Consider the following 16,192-nt stretch of genomic DNA (forward strand, 5'->3'; position numbering starts at 1 on the left):
TGCTGACAATAGAAAGAAGTCCCGGATGTGCTTTGTCAGTTTAGTCGGGACTACACAGATGAGTCAATAACTGTAGTGGAGTGACGGGACCTCAATTGCCAGGAATCCCCCGGCTCTCCTCTCTTCTTGTGTCTCCTCACGTAGTTAGCTACTCTTTCTCTCTTTCTTTCTTTCTTTCTTTCTTTCTTTCTTTCTTTCTTTCTTTCTTTCTTTCTTTCTTTCTTTCTTTCTTTCTTCCTTCCTTCCTTCCTTCCTTCCTTCCTTCCTTCCTTCCTTCCTTTCTTCCCTCCCTCCCTCCCTCCCTCCCTCCCTCCCTCCTTCCCTCCTTCCCTCCTTCCCTCTCTCTCTCTCTCTCTTTTCTCTTTCTTTCTTTCTCTCTGCAGATTCTGGACCCATTCCAGACTTACTAAAGGAAATTCTGTAAAGGTGAGGCAGTTTTTTAAAGACAGCAGCCCTCTCTGTTGCCCATGCTGGAGTGCAGTGACCCGATCATAGCTTATTGCTGCCTCGACTTCTTGGGCTCACGTGATCCTCCCCCCTCAGCCTCACTGAGTAGCTGGGACTACAGATGTGCACCCACCACACCCGGCAAACTAAAAAAATTAATTTTTTTTAGTAGAGACAGAGGTCTTGCTATGTTGCCCAGGCTGTTCTCAAACTCCTGGCCTCAAGTGATCCTCCTGCCTCAGCCTCCTAAAGTGTTTGGATTACAGGCATGAGGCACTGAGCCCAGCCTAGCTACTCTTTCTGAGTTGTGCCCGCTACACAAAGGTGTCAGGTACATGAGACGTCTGCGCATTTCTGGCCTGGACTCCATATTAAGTGCTCCGTAAACATCAGTTTCTATTATCAACAGCACCCTGTTTTGGCTGGAAGAACCTTTTCTAAAACAGGAAATCAGGAATCAGCAGTTTTAAGTTTTCCAGGTTATATTTTAACATTGTGTTCATATGCAAAACAAAGTTTGTGAATCAGCACGAATGCTGGCAAGTCCTGGAAAGTTTCTGATCATGGACTTTCACGAGCCCCCAAGGCGAGGAGAGACAGAAACCCAGGACACCCTGGGCGCCGCTTTCCAGTCAGGCGCCGCCTGGACTACATTTCCCATATCCAATTGCCAAGCTCCTGCAGGATTGGCCAGAACAACGCGGAAGTGATTACGGGTAGCCCAGCAACGGGCGGAGTCCTGGACCGAAACTGGATGCGCACGCCCCTTCCCTGCGGCGGGGAGGCGGACAAGGCTCCGCTCCATCTCCAGCGCCTCGGAGCGCTCTCCGGTTTTGCTGTCTAGCCCGGCGGCAGCGCGATCTCTTAGGCGCTTTCACCGCCTTCCTCTCCCGGCCTGCCCCTTTGACGCCGGCAGTTGCGATATTGCGGAGACTGGATTTCAGCTTCGTGGTCGGCGGAGCGGCCCCTGGAGGGCGCAGTGCGCAGGCGTGAGCGGTCGGGCCCCGACGCGCGCGGGTCTCTTTTGGAGCGGGAGTGAGTTCCTGGGCGAGGGGACCCGGCAGCGGTTGATTGGGGGCCAGGTGCCTCCACAGTCAGCCATGGCAGCGCTGCGCTACGCGGGCCTGGACGACACGGACAGTGAGGACGAGCTGCCCCCGGGCTGGGAGGAGAGAACCACCAAGGACGGCTGGGTTTACTACGCCAAGTAAGGGGGCCGCAGTGGGGCCGCGGACGCACCTGGGACCCTGCAATGCCCTCGGACGCCACGAGCGCGGGGAGGGCGCGCACTCCAGCGCAGCGAGTGCGGTGCAAAGTGGAAGTGACTGTTAAGGAGCTTCAGGGTGTCAAGGGTCCAGGGTTCCCAGGAGGGGCTGGCCCCCTTGGTGGGCCCTGGGTCCAGCGAGGGTCACCTGGCGGCTTCCCGGCGCGCCCTCTGCTGTTCAGGATGCAGCACTGCGCGGCGCGGCGAGGGCAAAGCGGCCTCATCCCCGCCAAAAAATAAAGACATTTTAAAAAGTGCACGTGCTCAGCTCCCTCCTGCAGGCTCTGGGTTGCAGGGCTAGGAGTTTTGTTTTGTTTTCTCCAGACCGGTATTGCTCAGTCACCCAGGCTGGAGTGCAGTGGTGCCATCATAGCCCACTGCAGCCTCTTACCTACCGGATTCAGGCAATCCTCTCATCTCAGCCTTCTGAGTGGCTGGGACTACAGGCGTGCACTACCATGCCCGACTATTTATTTAAGTATTTGTAGAGACTAGGGTCGCACCATGTTGCCCAGGCTGGTCTCGAACTGCTGGGCTGAAGCAATCCACTTGCCTCAGCCTCCAGAATTGTTGAGATTACAGGCGTGAGCCACTGCGCCCAGCCAGGAGTATTTTTTTTTAGCAGAAGTCCTAGATAGCCTCACTATCGTTCCGTGGGAAAGTTTTGGAAACCACAGCAAAGCCTTCATCTTTAACTGTGTGACCTTGGGCCATTGAAAGAACGTTTAATCTCGGTCTTACCTGTAAAATGGGTTGATGTGAGGGTCAGTTCAGGCACTGTGCATAAAGCACACAGTAGGTACTCTCTGTTCCTTAACTGTTTTTCCTGATTGCTTTTCAGATATGACAGTGCGTCTTATATCAGCACCTTAGAATCACGTAGGAAATGTTCTAAATACACGTTTTGGGTCTCCGTAGAGAACCTACTGCAGTAGACTCTCAACCTTGGGAGTCTGTTTTTTAAGTTTTCCAGGTGAGGTGGATTATCACCTGGTTTTGAGAAACATGGATGTAAATCTGATTTTCAGCACCTGGGAAACTTTTTGTAAGTGGCTTTTTCTGGGCCCCACTTCCAGAGGGTTTTTTTGTTTGTTTTTCGTTTTTTTTTTTTTTTTTTAAAGACAGAGTCTCGCTTCACGCCCAGACTGGAGTGCAGTGGTGCGATCCCGGCTCACTGCAACCTCTGAATGCCGAGTTCAAGCGATTCTCGTGTCTCAGCCTCCCGAGTAGCTGGGATTACAGGCGCCCACCACCACGCCTGGCTAATTTCGCCCTGTTGGCCAGGCTGGTCTCCAACTCCTGGCCTTAAGTGATCCGCCCACCTCGGCCTCCCAAAGTGTTGTGATTACAGAGAGGAGCCACTGCGCCAGCCCAGAGTTTCTGATTTAATTGGTTTGGCCTCTCCCCTCTCCCTTGGTAGGTTGTAAAAAAAATCTTCCCTCCCAGGTGATTCTAATATATGCAAGGATGTGAACCACTGCTGCCTTTGGTGGCAAGGTAGAAGAAAAACAAAGTTCTGATGAGTTCATTCAAGACACACAGAGGTTTTATGTGCCAGGCGTTTTGCTGGCACTGGTCATACCGCGGCAAATAAAAGCCGGTTGTCATCCTTAGGACCCAGTCTTATTAGGGCACGGTGACACGTGTAGGAGCGTCCCCACGCAGTGTGTATACCGGGAAGCAGCGTGTCTGGCATGAGCTGTGTGTAGGTATTGGGGGGAACGTGAGGGAATATAGTGGCACACTCACAGTAACCTTGACTTCCTGGGCTCAAGCGATCCTCCCGCCTCAGCCTCTTGGGTACCTGGGACCACAGGTGTGTGCCTCCACACCCAGTGATTACATGTTTTGTGGAAATGGGGTCTCATCATGTTGCCCAGACTGGTTTGAACTCCTAAACTCAAGCCAGCCTCCCTCCTGAAGCTCTGGAATCACAGGCTCTGTACCAAGCCCAGAGCGTTGTTTTGAGCGCAAGTAGAAGTGGGTGGGGCAGGAGGGCAGTTCAGGTAGAGGGAACAGTGAGAGGAGAGGCCCCTGCATGGCCTGTCCAGGGGCCTGTGATCTTTGTGAGGGTCCAGGAATGTGAAGATTAAGGCAGGGAAGGGAGGACCCAGTTCAAGGAGTTCTGCGCCTCGTGGAGGAGCTTGGGCTCTGTTGGCAGAGCCGGAGAGTGGCGTTTGGCTTGTGACTTCCGGAAGAATTTCTGGCTCTTGGGAATTAAAGGGCCTTTTCCAGCAGCAGCAGAGCTCCATTAGCCTTTGCAGGGTCGAGGCAAGCTCCTGAGCGGGCACTTACTGTCCCTGTCACCTGTACGTCTGTCGGGAAGGGTTCCTTTTCGTCCTTCAGAGCCGAGCTTACGTGTCACTGCCCAAGAGACCTTCCTGACTGTGGGTGTCCCCTCAACCTTGTACTGGTCACCTTGTTTCTCTGCTTCTTCGTGCTCAGCCTTGGCTGTGTACTCCTCCTCGTTGGCCCTGTCTCCCTTGCCCGGGTTGCAGACATCATGAGGGCAGCTTGTTCATCTGCGCGTCCCCGGTGCTTGGCACCCAGAAGCTGTAAGATGAACCCCTGTGGGATGAGTAAATGAATCATCTCAGGAAGGTCAGCCGCGGGCTTCTATGGGTGGGTGGGCGGTGCACTGGGCCTCAGAGTACAGAGATGCACATGACCCCCTTCCGGCTTCCTAAGCCCACCTCTGCCTCTGGCTCTGTGGGGCGTCTCCTCCTTTGCCACTCAGCCACAGAGGTGCTTCTGCCTCCCTGCAGGCGTGCCCTGGATCCTGGCGCCAGGGCCCTGGGGCTCCCTTGCTCCCGCTTGCCCTGCGTGCCCCCTGTGCCTGCCTTCCTGCTGCTTGGCCTTTCTCCCATCTGCTTTCTTCCTGTGTGTCCCATGGCCAGGGCGCTCGGGTGCATGCATGGTTTCCAAAAGCTCTTCTTCCAGCCCCCCGACTACTGTCTTAGGTCTCAAGCTGGCCTCTCGGACTCTATTTTTTTTTTTTAAATTTAATTTAAAATTCCGGGATACATGTGTAGGATGTGCCATGGTGGCTTGCTGCACCTGTCAACCCATCACCTAGGTATTCAGCCCCGCATGCATTAGCTAGTTATTGTTTACACCAGCTGAGATGCCAGGGCTTGGCTGGCTCCCAGCTGGAGGACTCATCTCTCTGGACCTTCTGTCCATCCCCGCCAGCCCTCAGTTCTCTGGGTGTCAGGGCAGAAAGGCTGAAGTTCTTTGGATGTTAGGTTAGGATGCCTCTGATCCGTCCCAACCCCACCTTCCCTTGATCGCTCCTGATCTGTGAGCATCCTGGCCCTTTTCTGTTTAAATTTTTGTGCTCGTTCCAACCCCTTTTCCTTCCTGACTCTGGAAGTGACACTGGTTTTTCTCTTGGGGTTGGGGAGACTTTGCGGATGTGCTTTCTAGGAGGCTGCTTTTTGAGTCATTTCTTTTCCATACTGTTGCCCCTCGTGTAGCAGGGCCACGGCCAGGGAGAGAGGCTGTAGCTCCCACTGAGACCTCAGGGTCTGGTGGAGCCTGGTCTTGTGTGGCTGCTGTTGGCCTCTCCTGCTTTCCCACCTGCCCCATGGTTCACTTGTATGTCTCAAAGGCACACGCGTCTTAGGGCTCCAGAGCCCACCAGGCTGGGCTCCCAGGGATGGGGTCGGGGGAGACCAGAGACCTGAGAGTGCTGGTGGGCCTTTCTTCTACCCCTCTCCCCTAACAGTCTCAGAGCAGCCCCTTCATGGGAGATGGGGAGGGAGGGACAAGGTCTCAGTGTCAGAACCGTCCTTGTTTGCCATTCCCTGTCCTCCTTATGAAGCTCAGGCCTTTTGGCAGAGGCCTCCATGTCTCCTGCGTCCACAGGGCTGGCTGTCCTCACCGTCAACTCTAGATCTCCTTGTTAACTTACACTGTGTTCAGAACACAGACACACACCCTGTAGGCGGGACGTGGTGGGAGGCCAAGGTGGGAGGATTGCTGGAGCCCAGAAGCTCGAGGCTGCAGTGGGCTATGGTTGTGTCACGGTACTCTAGCCTGGGCCACAGAATGAGACCCTGTCTAAAAAATAAATAAATAAATAACAGAAAACACCCGATACGTGGAAGTGTGGTATTCATGTAATATGATGTTCACTTAATTTTGAATCCTTTGGTTTAAGTTTAGGTTACTATTAATCATCTTTTTAAATGGCAAGCTTATTGAAAAAATAAAAAATCAAAATTGGCTTTTATTTAAAGGAGAATAGGAGAACACTTAGGGGACATGTGTTCTAATTTTCTCTTCATTAAAAAGTCATTTAAGGTTATAATTAAAAAGAACACCTTTTAATTAATTTTTATATTTTTGAAAAATAAGTCTTCTGCTGAAAGGTACAGTTCTTAGTTCTTCCTGTGTTAACTCTATAACCTCAAGAAGTAGGTGCTGTTATTGTCCCCATCTAAACTGATGAGGAAACTGAGGCATGGGATTAAATGACTTCTTCAAGGGCAGAGTGGCTGGCATATGGGAGACCCAGAAAACGGGCAGTCAGGCTCCAGAACCTTCACAACCAAATTACTGTCTCCGCTTCAGCTGGTTCTGAGTTCTTCCCCAGGGATGGTTGTGTTCTGCAGGGGACGGTTGGCAATGTCTGGAGACGCTTTCTTTTGCCACAGCTATGGGACTAGGGTATTGGCATCTGATGGGCAGAGGCCAGTGGTGCCCAAGACAACCCCACAACAGAGAATGATGTGATCTGGGTGCAGTGGCACATGCCTGGATTCCCCGCACTTTGGGACGCTGAGGGAGGTGGATCAGTTGAGGTCAGGAGTTCCAGACCTGCCTGGCCAACATGGTGAAACCCCATCTCTGCTAAAAATACAAAAATTATCCAGGCATGGTGGCAGGTGCCTGAAATCCTAGCTACTCAGGCTGAGGCAGGAGAATTGCTTGAATTTGGGAGGCAGAGGTTGCAGTGAATTGAGATTGCACCACTGTACTCCAGCCTGGGCGACAGAGTGAGACCGTCTCTCAAAAAAAAAAAAAAAGAATGATTCAGCCTCAAGTGGTGTCACCAGCAGTGAGGACGAGAAACCCTGGTTTAGGCATGTTCTGTGAAAGTCAAGAACATAGGTTGACAGAGTTTGTTTTGTTTTCTAAACGTCTTTCTGAATAAATAAATAAATATTCTGAGTGAGTTTTGTAGCCCCTTTGGAAAGTATTCATTCTCTATGTTTATATTTGCGCACCTGCTGTGGGCCAGGCATGCAGCTACATGTCTGAGGGCCCAGCTTCACCTACTAAGGGCCGGGAGGCTCTTTCTGCGCCAGCCTGCCTACTGTCAAGGCTCAGCTTCCACTGTTAAGGGTCATTTCATGGATTTTTTTTTTTTTTTTTTTTAGGTTGAGTCTTGCTTTTCCACCCAGGCTGGACTGCAGTGGTGTGATTTTGGCTCACTGCAACCTCCACTTCCCATGTTCAGGAAATTCTCATGCCTCAGCCACTCAAGTAGCTGCGATTACAGGCGTGTGCTACCATGTCTGTCTAATTTTTGTATTTTTAGTAGAGATGGGCTTTTGCCATGTTGACCAGGCTGTCTTGAAATCCTAGCCTCAAGTGATCCGTCCGCCTCGGCCTCCCACAATGCTGGGATTACAGGCGTGAGCCACCGCGCCCAGCCACTTTGTGGATTGTTGAGGGTAGAGTTTTTTGGAGCCAGGCTTCAAGCGCGTTTGATGTGTGCCTATGAGATGAAGACTACTTTTAATGGCAGGCAAGGAAAATGCAACTCCGTCTCTTAACTTTCTTGAAGAAGCGTGAGACAGCTCTGCAAGGGGCAGGAAGGTTTCGCGTTGTTGCCAATGCTTGGTGTATCTGATTGCTGTTCCCATCGCTTGGGAAGGAGAAGCAGGAGTTGGTATGCCAGTATTCCCTCTGTGCCAGCGGAGAGTGGATGATCCTTACCAGAGAGTCAGAGCTGCTTTTTTTTTTGAGATGGAGTTTTCTCTTGTTGCCCAGGCTATAGTGCAATGGCGCGGTCTCCGCCTCCCGAGTGCAAGCGATTCTCCTGCCTCAGCCTACCGAGTAGCTGGGATTACAAGCATGCGCCCCCACACCCGGCTAATTTTGTATTTTTAGTAGAGACACGGTTTCTCCATGTTGGTCAGGCTGATCGTGGACTCTCGACCTTGGGTGATCCGCCTGCCTTACCCTCCCGAAGTGCTGGGATTACAGGCGTGAGTCACCGTACCCGGCCATAGAGCTGCTTTTCTTGCAAGTGCTATGGGATGGTGGTTGATGTACAAAGTAGGAGTTTGTCTTTGCTACTGATACCGTAGCTGGTACAAGGATTTAATTCTCCAAGCACTGTCACAGGTGTCGCGTGTCTCGCCTTCTCAGCAGCTCTGTGAGGCGGCAGCGCTGAGGACACTGCCTGGACTCAGCTAGCACGGGTTGCTCAGTCTTCAGCATGCTGAGTGAGGCGTTCCTGCACCATGACAGAGACCCAGCTGCCAAGACTTTGTCAAGACAGACCAGAAGCCAGCAGTTCATAAAAAGACCTTGCCTGCAAGTTGTAGAATTTTTTTAGAAAATTCATGCTCTCTGTATTTATTTTCTTTAAAGTAATTGACAGGGAAAGAATGTTCATGTCCTATCACCTAGATGTTGCTGATTTAAAAATATAACTGTCTGTGTTGGCTTGAGTAGGTAAACTTTTAGGGAACCCAGGCTACCCTTTGAATGCCTCTTGTAGCACCTGGCTTTTTCCCTGATGAAGTAATTGTATGTTTTCCTGGATTCCTTCTTACCTGGTGACACGTGTTTCTAGTTATTGGCCTACTATTTTAATTATAACTTTGGGTGGTGGTCTGAGATGAAATGTTAAGTTTGACGCAAAAATCAGACTAGTTTATGTAACTGATTTGTTCACAGTAACAGCTTACATTTCCCAGAGCTTTTTGTATGCCAGGTGCTATGCGAAACCCTGGGTATACAATATTCTTACATAGCAGCCCCCAAGATGAGTGCTAGGATTATTTCCATTTTGCAGATGAGGGAATGGGGATTAAGGCATGGGGTCACTTGACCAAAGATGCACAGCGCACAGCTAGGTGACTTATGGGGCTGTCTTACTCCATCTCTTAACTACCTCTTGGGACCAGTTAGGAACCAGTGCTTAATGAAACACTTTGAAGTTACATCTGCAGAAAGAGTAAACATTTTAGCTGGACAAGTGGCTTCTAGTCCCAGCCACTGAAGAGGCTGAAATAGGAGGGTCACTTGAGTCCAGGAGTTCCAGTCCTGCCTGGGCAACATAGTGAGACCCTGATTCTTTAAAAAGAAATACAAATAAATAAGTAAATATTTTAAGAGATTATATACATTAGATATTACGAATTTTGTCACTACATCCTGGAATAAAACTAAAACAAATACAGAGCAAAATGTCTCTAGATTTATTTATTTATTTATTTATTTGAGACAGAGTCTTGCTCTGTCGTCGCCAGGCTGGAGTGCAGCGGTGTGATCTAGGCTCACTGCAACCTCTGCCTCGCTGGTTCAAGCGATTCGCCTGCCTCAACCTCCCAAGTAGCTGGGACTACAGGTGTGTGCCACTATGCCCACCTAATTTTTGTATTTTTGGTAGAGATGAGGTTTCACCATGTTGGCCAGGATGGTCTCGATCTCCTGACCTCGTGATGTGCTCCCCTAGGGCTCCCAAAGTGCTGGGATTACAGCGTGAGCCACCGCGCCCAACTGCCTCTAGATACTTTGAGTGATTCAGCAAGCCTCCTAAAGTTGACCCCGTAGCTGGGGTCACAGTCCTCTTTCTTCTTTTTCCCTCACTTCCTCCTTATATCTGGCTTCTAAAGGCAGGCTGTCGGGAAATTTTTACAGGGCTGCTGCTGCTTCTAACTTGAGGAATTTGTGATATAAACAGTGACATTTATATTCTGCCCATGCCGTCTCTGAATGTCTGTTTTTATTACTCTTAAGAGAGTATTATCTGGGAGAGAAAAAAAGGTAATACAATTGATTACTTTTTAGAAGAGGTAATTTTTATTTATTACTGTGGATTTTTTTTTTTTTTAACAGTCACACCGAGGAGAAGACTCAGTGGGAACATCCAAAAACTGGAAAAAGAAAACGAGTGGCAGGAGGTTTGTATGTTGTTGTCAGAGGATCTTGGATTGAAGCATGAAGTAGATGGGGAAAATGTCACCGGCAGAGAGGTGACAGGTTATGCTGTGTTTTTGGGAGGGCTCTCTGGTAGAGAAAACCGAACTCCCACTCTGAGGAACTTATGGGATTTGGCAGAAGAAGAAGATGAGATCGTAGGGTGGAGTGAGGATGATTTCTTACTGGTCTTAAAGTACCAAAATGGCCGGACATGGTGGCTCATGCCTGTAATCCCAGCACTTTGGGAGGCCGAGGCGGGTGGATCACCTGAGGTCAGGAGTGTGAGACCAGCCTGGCCAATATGTTGAAACCGCATCTCTTCTAAAAATACAAAAATTAGCTGGGCATGGTAGCGCGCACCTGTAATTCCAGCTACTTCGGAGGCTGAGGAATAGGACGCTCTCAAACCCAGGAGGCGGAGGTTTCAGTGAGCCAAGATCATACCACTGCGCTCCAGCCTCAGTGATAGAGCGAGATGCTGTCTGAAAAATAGCAAAAACAACAGAAAACACAATCAAAATAATTGAGGCCTTTGATTCACAGTGTATGATGTTTTCCTGTAGTTACAGTGTTTATAAATTTGTTCTTGTCTGTAGTATGGAATTAAATAGGTAAGTATTTGGGAATTTCGTAAAGATTACCATGACTTCTAGGTGATTCTGAGCTAGTGTGTGATCCACGGAATAGAAGTATAAGAAGGGGCCAAGCAAGGTGACTTGTGCCTATGATCCCAGCAGTTTCAGAGGCAGAGATGGGAGGATCACTTATGCCCGGGAATTTGAGATGAGCCTGGACAACATAGTGAGACCTCGTCTCAAAAAAAAGTATGAGAAAGTTCCTACCCTTAAGAGGTTTAAGGTCTAGTTGAAGTGTCAGTGTGTACACATGAGAAAAAATGGCAGTGCCCTCTAATATCATACGAGGCATCACAAGTCAGCGTATGAATGACATTGAGTGCCTGCCCTGCATGTAGATATGTTCTGTGAGCTCTCATTCAAGGGAGACTTCCCATTCATTGGCGCAATCAGTAAGGTTTATAGAGTGAAGAGGCATAAAATAAGTTTTCTTCAAAGCAAGAGGCAAAAATGTGGAGCCCAGGTGGGATTTGGGGCCTTCTGCAGCTGCCACAATTGGAACATGTGACCGAAGCCAGTTGATGTGACAGCTGTTGGGTGGGAGGGACAGGCTTGGGGGCGGAGCCTGGAGGGCTCCTCCCCTTCCTGACCCGGGAACGGTCTTTACTTCTCCCTGGCACATGTAGACCTGTCTTTCTTGTGTTTCAGATTTGCCATACGGATGGGAACAAGAAACTGATGAGAACGGACAAGTGTTTTTTGTTGAGTAAGTATCTACAAAGAAACCACTCTCAGCTATTTTGCTTTTTAATAGGCATTTTTAATTATAAAACTAATAGTAACTGTAGAAAAATACAAAGTATAATAGTATGAATCTGTCATCTTAGCAGAAGTAACTACTTTTAACATCTCTGGATTTATTCTTCTATTTTCCATGCACATGCGTCCTTAAAAAAAAAGTAAAGAGGCTTGATACAGCGGCTCATGCCTGTAATCCCAGCACTTTGGGAGGCCGAAGTGGACGGATCACGAGGTCAAGAGATCGAGACCATTCTGGCCAACATGGCGAAACCTCATCTCTACTAAAAATACAAAAATTAGCTGGGTGTGGTGGCACGTGCCTGTAGTCCCACCTACTTGGGAGGGTGAGGCAGGAGAATCACTTGAACCTGGGAGGCAGAGGTTGCAGTGAGTTGAGATTGTGCCACTGCGCTCCAGCCTGGACGACAGGATGAGACTCCATCTCAAAAAAAAAAAAAAAAAAAAGATTGCACTGTGTGGGCTGTTTAGTAACCTGCTTTTTCCACATAATGTGAACATTTTCTTGTATCCTTATGTGTTTTTCAAAAAGATGCTATTTAGCAGCTCTAGAGTTATTATTTTGTACAGATATAATTTATCAAATTGCCTATTGGACATTAATGCTAAATTCCTTTTATTGAGAACCTATAATTATAAATAATGTGTTGAGTGAACATCCTTATCTGTAAGACTTTTTCACCTCTCTGATTGTGTCTTCAGGATAAATTCCAGTATCACGCAGCAATAGTAACCGCCTGTCCAACATACAGCATGAGCCAGGCCTGATTCTAATCATCTTGTGTCTGTAGCATTAGGTCATTCGATCCCCACGGTGCCCTGAGACGTAGTATTGTTATTATCGCTAGCTTACTGCCAGTGACACAGACTTGAGGGGGTAGGTGACTTGGTAAGGATTCTACAGTAAAGAAGTAGCACAGCCAGGCTTTGAGCCCAGCACCTGCTCCAGGGACTGTATTCTTGACCACTGTAGTTAAGAGGGGAATGAATGTTTCACGACTGCTGACATTTAAATTAGAAGCTTGAATAGTCTTTGACAGGATTAGGATTGGTTGGTTAATAGAAGTTGATTTAAGCAGGATTTTTTTTTTTTTGAGTTATGAATGTAACATAAACGTTTTAGTGTTTTGATTCAAGTACACCAACATTTAGGGGTCGGGCCAGCCCTGCTCTTTGAGTTTGAGTTCGCTGCAAGGATCCAGTGTTGTCTTCCTTCCCCAAGCACACCTGTAACATAACATCTACAATTTCTACTTTCACCTTAGGGTTGAGCAAACACAGTATTTTCAAAGAATCTGATTGCTACATCATCTGGGACTTTTATGGTTTTTTCCTAGCATTTTCACTGCAGTTGATTGAACCACAAATTTTTTTTAGCTGCTTGTCTTTGAGGCTCTCCAAAGCATTCAACCACATTTTCATAGATAACCAGTGACACTATTTTTCACCTCCCATGTTATCAGTTCCTGTAATACTAGCTTGCTAAATAATGTAGTTACAGTAACAAGTTCAAATGACATACGTGTTTTTTGAGCAAACCTGGTGAACTTTTGGTGCACAACTAATATTGAGAGCAAATGGGCCAAGGCTTGCTTGAGAGAAGTCTCTCAGGCCGCCATAGGCAGCCCCAGGACAAGGCTGCCTAGCAGTTGGATAGGTGGGAGTGCCTGTTATTTGTTAAAAGGCTTTTCCCCTAACTTGTGAAAGTTTTTTCCCCCTCACTTAATTGAGGATATCAACGCATTGGTTATATGTTGGAAACGTTTTTTTTTCCAAGCTTTCTTTTGTGTGTGTGTGTGTGTGTGTGTTTTGTTTTTTTTTGTTTTCAAACTGGGTCTTGCTGTGTTATCCAGGGCTGACGTACAGTGACAGTAACAGCTTGCTGCGGCCTCAACCTCCTGGACTCAAGTGAGCCTCCTGCCTCAGCCTCCTGAGGAGCTGGGACTACAGGCCCATACCACCGTGCCCAACTAATTTTTAAATACCTTTTTTTGTAGAGACTGAGGCTCAGTATGTTGCCTAGGCTGGTCTTGAACTTCTGGCCTCCAGTGATCCTCCTGCTTTGACTTCTCAAAGCTTTGGGATTACAGGCATGAGCCACCACACCTGGCCGAATGTCTTAAATTATGTAGTCAGATCCGTTTTCTCCTGTGCGCTGTGTGCCTTTGCGTTCACGCTTGGAAAGTTACTCCCTGAAATGGGTATTAATCAACCAAGAGCAGCAGTTCTCAGGCATGGTTCCTGGACCAGCAGCATTAATATCACCTGGGAATTCATTAAAAATGTACCTTCCCGGGCCCCCACCCCAGACCTACTGAACCAGCACTGGGGTGGGGCTGGCAGTCTGCGCTCTAATAAGGCCTTCAGGGGATTCTGATGCTCCCTAGCTTGAGAGCCACCTCGCTAGAGCAGGGGCTGTCTACTTTGTCAGTAAAGGGCTAGATAATATGTTTTAGGATTTGGAGGCCATAGGGTTTCTGTTGCAGTGATTCAACTCTGCCTTTGTATTGCTAAAGCAGCTATACACAATATACCAGTGATGACCATTGTTGTGTTCCAATAAAACTTTATTTACAAAAACAGGCAGTGGGCCAGATTTGGCCAGCTTCTGGTCTAATCTAGAGGAGTAAGCAAGGGCTCACGTGATCATCCTCCCACCTCAGCCTCCCGAGTAGCTGGGACTACAGGCATGTGCTGTCACACTCAAAATTTTGTTTAGTTTTTGTAGAGACGAAGTCTCACTATGTTGCCCAGGCTGGTCTTGAACTCCTGGGCTCAAGTGATTCTCTTGCCTTGGCCTCCCAAATTGCTGAGATTACAGGTGTGAGCCACTGTGCCCAGCCTCCAGTATATTTTAATACCGTTTCTACAAGATTTAAATCAGTTCCAAATCAAAATGAGTGCTCGTAGAAGGTATGAGTGCAGAGCCTTCAAATGAAAATCGTTAGAATTTTATTAGTCAGCAGGTTTCTTATTTACAACTAAGACTTCCATTTTGAGTTTTCTACTTCTCTACGTCTTTAGGCCCTTGCACAGGGCTGAGAGATTTAATTGAAATCTACTGAAAAGAGTGGCTGGCAGATCTTAACAGCTGCATTTACATGAATTTGATAAAAACCCAAAGCCTTCTCAAGAAGCCTTTTTTGAGATCTAAGGATACATGGCAATAGTTATTGTATGTTACAGCATATGTTCTAGGCAGTTCTGAAGGAAAGGATTTGATGACTATGTTTTTTGGCAGAAATGTGATCCTTCTGGAGGCCGGAAGTTATTTTCAGTGGGCCCCAGTTCTTTTCAGGTTTAAGGAATAAGCGTTTTGGGCTATGAAAACTGGGGTTTGCCTAAAGTGTAAGATTGTGTTATATTTATAAATGCCTGTGTTCGTTGCTGTGGGTTCACTGCTTGCTCCTTTTCTGGGCAGCCATATCAACAAAAGAACCACCTACGTAGACCCAAGACTGGCATTTACTGTGGATGATAATCCAACAAAGCCAACCACCCAGCAGAGATACGACGGCAGCACCACTGCCATGGAAATTCTCCAGGGCCGGGATTTCACTGGCAAAGTGGTTGTGGTCACTGGAGCTAATTCAGGAATAGGTAGGCTGTTCACTTATTTATTTATCTTTGGGACTGCTATAATGAAATCCACTTAGATCTCACTATAATGGAATTTTGTATAGTGGTTCTCTGATTTAAACATGAGTTTTATCCTTTTCAGCTATCATTTCATTAACATCACCACCTCTTTTTAAATGCTAATGTTGTCGTGGAAGCCTATGTAGGGGCTGACCTTGAAGTCTCCCAAAGCTGAACACTCAGCAAAAGACTGTGGCTATTTTGGTATTCAGGGATAAGAGACAACAGGCTCCGTCTAAGAGTTTTTGACCTGGTCTGCATGATGTGCGGGCGTATTCCAATTACCTGAGTTATTCAAACCAAAATTGATTGGTAATAGAATACGGGGAACAACAAGGTATTATGTCTTTGGAACAAAGGATACTACAGGTTTCGACTGGTCACTGAGCATATCATTTTCTTTGGGCACAGGATCTTATTTCTCTATAAAATTGGAGAATGTGTTCCTGTCTTCACCTCTAAATTAACCCTCTTAATTGCCAGTGTTTACCCACAGGGGCCATCATGGGTAGATGGCTTGAGAGGGTATCCTTGCTTCGATATGATGGGCTGTTCCGGAGACAGGAGCAAGGCAGAAGCAAACCATAACTCTTCATAGGTTTTTATTCTGCTTTTGCTTTGGTCTATTTACATAAGTATCTGAATCAGTGAGAACCACCTGCTTTGAGTTTAGATATGTATCTTCAGATTTGTCGACATAGAAAACATTGCATTTGGCTGCCTTCTGTCAAGTTCTCTCTGTCCTTTTGGTCCCTCCCAGCCCCCACACTGCCCCCTTGATGGTCTCCTCTACTCATTTGTTTGTTAATTTTGTTTTTATTTTTGTTTTCTGTGGGTATATAAAGGTGTCGAAATTTATGGGGTTCATGAGATGTTTTGATACAGGGATGCAATGTGAAATAATCACATCATGGAGAATGGGGTATCCATCCCCTCAATAATTTATCCTTTGAGTTATAAACAATTCAGTTATACCCTTTCAGATATTTTAAAATGTACAATTAAGTTATTATTAACTATAGTCATCTTGTTGTGCTGTCAAATAGGTCTTATTCTTTTTCTTTTTTGTACCCATTAACCATTTTTACTTCTTTCTTTGAACAATTCCTTGAAACTCTAGAAATATTTTCTGGCGTGATTAGGGAAGCACAGGAGGTAAAAATACATTGTTCAAGGGTCAATGATTGTGTTGTACAAGGTCTGAAATCTAACAGGCTGCCATCCGAGCGGAGAATTTTTGACTGTACTTGCCTACGAAGGTAAAGAAGCAAATGGGAATTTTTTT

General features: G+C 47.3%; 1 protein-coding gene across 8 annotated transcripts in view; it reads left to right on the top strand.

The window, feature by feature from the left end:
* Nucleotides 1-911: 911 nt before the first annotated feature.
* Nucleotides 912-16,192, top strand: part of WWOX (WW domain containing oxidoreductase) — a 1,132,972-nt gene continuing 1,117,691 nt past the window's right edge. For all 8 annotated transcript variants that reach the window (XR_007721913.1, XR_007721914.1, XR_007721915.1 and 5 more), the window contains exons 1-4: nucleotides 912-1,654; nucleotides 9,791-9,855; nucleotides 11,158-11,215; nucleotides 14,690-14,868. Coding sequence is in view for 5 of the 8 variants with exons in the window: in XM_050773210.1 (XP_050629167.1) it covers nucleotides 1,548-1,654; nucleotides 9,791-9,855; nucleotides 11,158-11,215; nucleotides 14,690-14,868 (409 nt within the window). In the remaining 3 variants the exon portion in view is untranslated. The remainder of the gene's footprint in view (nucleotides 1,655-9,790; nucleotides 9,856-11,157; nucleotides 11,216-14,689; nucleotides 14,869-16,192) is intronic.

This window comes from Macaca thibetana, chromosome 20, assembly GCF_024542745.1.
Source record: "Macaca thibetana thibetana isolate TM-01 chromosome 20, ASM2454274v1, whole genome shotgun sequence".
Lineage (NCBI taxonomy): Eukaryota > Metazoa > Chordata > Mammalia > Primates > Cercopithecidae > Macaca > Macaca thibetana.